Source organism: Octopus bimaculoides, chromosome 8 (assembly GCF_001194135.2).
Source record: "Octopus bimaculoides isolate UCB-OBI-ISO-001 chromosome 8, ASM119413v2, whole genome shotgun sequence".
Classification (NCBI taxonomy): Eukaryota; Metazoa; Mollusca; class Cephalopoda; order Octopoda; family Octopodidae; genus Octopus; species Octopus bimaculoides.
In genome coordinates this window covers 75,823,263-75,827,137 of record NC_068988.1, presented here as the reverse complement: position 1 = coordinate 75,827,137, position 3,875 = coordinate 75,823,263, and the positions used below count along the sequence as shown (strand labels likewise).

The window sequence follows — 3,875 nt, the reverse complement described above, 5'->3', positions numbered from 1 at the left end:
GTGATGCAGCCGCTCAAGGTCGACCCGGGACGGCAGAGCTGCTGGAGAGCAACGCGACACTCGCGGTACCATTCGCCTAGCCTAGGTCTCTTCTTGATCTACGACTGCAGCTCGGTCATGGAGACGAGCTGCGGGAAAGCACGTCGCACAAACGGCGACCACACCTGCTCACCGTCGTCTACGTAGAGCCGGAGATGTCGCAGTCTCAGTGCGTGTCTGCGCATCATCAACACCTTCGTTCCTTAGAGCACGCATTCTTGCCCTGACAGCACATCCTTCGTGTTTGGCGTTGAAATGTTGATAGAGATAGATAGATAGGCAATTTGCTAGAGAGGGATAGATAAAGATAGATAGGCAGTTTGCTAGAGACAGATAGATAGAGATAGATATGCTGTTTGGTTGATAGATAGATAGATAGATAGATAGATAGATAGATAGATAGATAGATAGATTGATTGACAGTTTGGTATTTAGATATAGATAGAGAGGCAGTTAGGTAGATAGATATAAATAAATAGGCAGGTTGGTAGACGGATATAAATAGATAGATAATTAGGCAGTTTGTTAGATAGATATAGGTAGATATATAAATAGGCAGTTTGGTAGATGGTAATAGGTAGATAGATAGGCAGTTTGGTAGATATTGAGAGATAGTTAAGTAGTTTGGTAGATGGATATAGATAGATATGCAGTTTGGTATATAGATATAGATTGATAGATAGGTAGGCAGTTTGGCGGATAGATAGAGAGACATTTTGGTAGATAGACAGTTAGACAGACAGACAGACAGACAGATAGATAAATAAATAGTTAGATAGATGTTGGCAAGGAACGGTATAGATATCCCTGTTATATAGCGGTTCGGGAAAAGGAACCAGATTTAAAAAATAAGTATTGGTTTTATTCAACGAGGCCTTTCACATAGTGTCCTACCATGGGCAGTGACTAAAACAAGTAAAAGATAAAAGTTAAATAGAGAGAGGGGTAAGAGAGGGAGAAAGATTGGGGAGATAAAGAAAATTTGAAACGTACGTAGTCAATCTCTCCATGGAATGAATGCTGACCATCACAATCACCAATCAACAAACCGGCTTGGCGTCTTTCAATATTTCCTGAAAAAGAAGTTATTTCAATATTTGATCTAACAAAAGGAAACGCAATATCTTTCTCTTAAAATATGTATTAAATAGAAACATGTATAATCAAAAGATGCATAATTTACATACAGACACTTTAAAACTCTCTGTGTAAGTATGCAAATGGAGGTCTGTCCTGGAGAAGTACAATCCAGGCACAGCAAGGATTTTCCAATCGGTTAAGGTAAATTTGCTTTGCTTACTAGGAGAAAAATTTGCACAGAAAATCCTGTGTTATACAAATATAACGCACACTTCTACTCTTTGACATATCTCTAACTTTGGTTGTATCAACAAACCATCACAACTAGATGCTAGTACCCACGATAATGTAAAATTAAGCGCAAACATCTAAGTCAACGCAACACAACATAATATGTCTATGAAAAACATGTTCGTTTCAATGGAAAGAATTTTTAGAACGAATTACTGATGAACCTATTCAGAAGCAAATTATGATTTAAACTACAAAGTTACTGCTATTCAAAAAGAAAAATATTGTTTCAAATAATTTTTTTATTAAAGCACCTCGTACAACCTTAAGATTTTGACAGTCTGATTTTGTGCTATACCAGATAACCTCTACTTAGCATGAAAGTTATAAATTATATACAGTATATAATACATACATACATACATGCTAAAAGCTTCCACGCTCCTCAACCTTTGTACCATTCAACCCTTATAACCGTTTTCTCTCCCGATAACTTTACTCTCCTTTTCGTGCTTACACTTAACTACTTCTCCCTGCAGGACAGAAGTAAATTCAGGTCACTGGAATAGGTACGTGTGGGTAGGGTTCAAGAAGAAAGTCATTCGATATAGTTACGCTTCTTCCCTCATCCACTCTTTCCCGTGCCTGTTCTATTAATAGCACCTCAGACCTAACTCCCCGTGTCCGGAACCCCACCCATACATACACTTCCCTCTTACCTACCATACTAACAACCTGCCCCTAAAATGCACCATCCTGCACCTCTTCTGCAGCCTTTAATCTGACACTACCACCCCCAGTTTATTTCCTCTTCCATTTATCCTGCCATCAAACATGCCTGCAACCTCCGCAGCCTCCTCGTTCATAGCTCCTTTCCCCGCATCTATCCTTCTGCTGAATCCCTTTGTTCTCATAGCCACTTTTCCACCTCCCTTATTGCACCCAACCACTACATTTCCCATATAAGTGACTTCTCTCACTGCACGGCACTCACGATGTTTCTCCAATGTTTCTTCTGTAATCTTATTTACAATGGGTAAACTGGTTAATAGATTAGGGGGAGCACCTCAGCGATATTCGACTTTCTTCTATCTCAAAACACTTCCAATTCACAGACCAATCCACCCTGCACATTTCGATCTTCGGCGTGACCTTCATCCCCAGTTCATCATCATTTGCTTCCAGAAAGGACAAGAGCTCATTTCCTCTCTCCAAACCTCCTCCACACACGCCTTCTCACTATACTTCCATTCCCTTCGTCCACACTACTCCCATGCTACCCACTCATACCCACTCGCGGCTATCATCATCTCAACCTTTACACTTTCATAGCTCTCACATGCATACATGTACCTCATTTCTTCCACATTCTTGACCCATAACATCCTCACGTAGACCAGCACATTCATACACACCTACATTCTTACACTGTCTCGCTAAGACCTACATACATACGCAAACTTACTCTCTGCCACTCCCCCCCCCACATGTACATACACTTACAGTTTCCTTATACACACTCTTATTAGACATATATACACACCTGTACTGGAACGCACTATCACTCATGTTCTTATATACACTCACACGTTTCATCACTCAATCACACACCAGCTGACCCCCCCCCCACACACACTTTCATACATATATGCACACGCCCACACTTTCTTTACTCTCCTCCTTGCAATCTTCTCTACTCTCCATTCGGTTTTGTCGTCCTCCACGGATTGATTACCGTCTCCACTTTTCCAGCCTTTTCTCCGCTATTTGAAATTTTTCCAGCTTTTTCTCCACTTCCGAAATTTATCTCAGAGCTTTACCAATACACCCACGTAGGGGATCTCTCCTATCGTGTAATATAATCTATGTTAAGAAATATCTTTTAAGAAATAGCAGTTTCTTTGTTTTAACTGTCTACATGTGCAGCAACCTTGCTTTCCTCCTTACTTCACTTCCAATACTGTACTTATTCGGTAACTTTCAGCTTCTTCAGCCGCGTTTGTTATGATTAAGTGGTACAAAGTGAGAAAAGGGAAGAATTGTTATGCAGTACTCCATATTGAGGGAAAATGAAAGTGAATGCTAGCAGATCCAGCGTTGTACATGGAAAAAAGATACATTCTGGTGAGATCAAAGATAAAGAGGTAAGAAGTATATATTGGATATATCTAGTTCAGTATATTGAAGGGTATTCATTACAGAGGGAGAAAAAATGCTAGCAATTCCAAATTTGCGTGAATAATGAGAGGAATAAATAATATATTCTGGTGTGAGTGAAAAAAAGATAGATAGGTAAAAGCCTTATATTCGATATGAGAGAAGGGGGATAAATAGATAATATTTACTAGTATGAGAAAGATTAGTAGATAAATAGATAAGGGCATTGTAGTAGTATAATGAGGGGTATTATTGTCTTGGGAGATGAGAGGGAGTAAATGGCATACAGAGGCCTCATAATTATAAATTTATATAAGTACAGAACAAACTCTCCAATACGCACATAGATATATGTGTGTATATGTATA

General features: G+C 39.4%; 1 protein-coding gene across 3 annotated transcripts in view; it reads right to left on the bottom strand.

Annotated features, from left to right (window-relative positions):
- The window catches only part of LOC106880998 (protein PIF), a 51,354-nt gene that overhangs the window by 18,708 nt on the left and 28,771 nt on the right, over window positions 1–3,875 (bottom strand). For all 3 annotated transcript variants that reach the window (XM_052970195.1, XM_052970197.1, XM_052970196.1), the window contains one exon: window positions 1,033–1,112. In XM_052970195.1, the coding sequence (XP_052826155.1) occupies window positions 1,033–1,112 (80 nt within the window). The remainder of the gene's footprint in view (window positions 1–1,032; window positions 1,113–3,875) is intronic.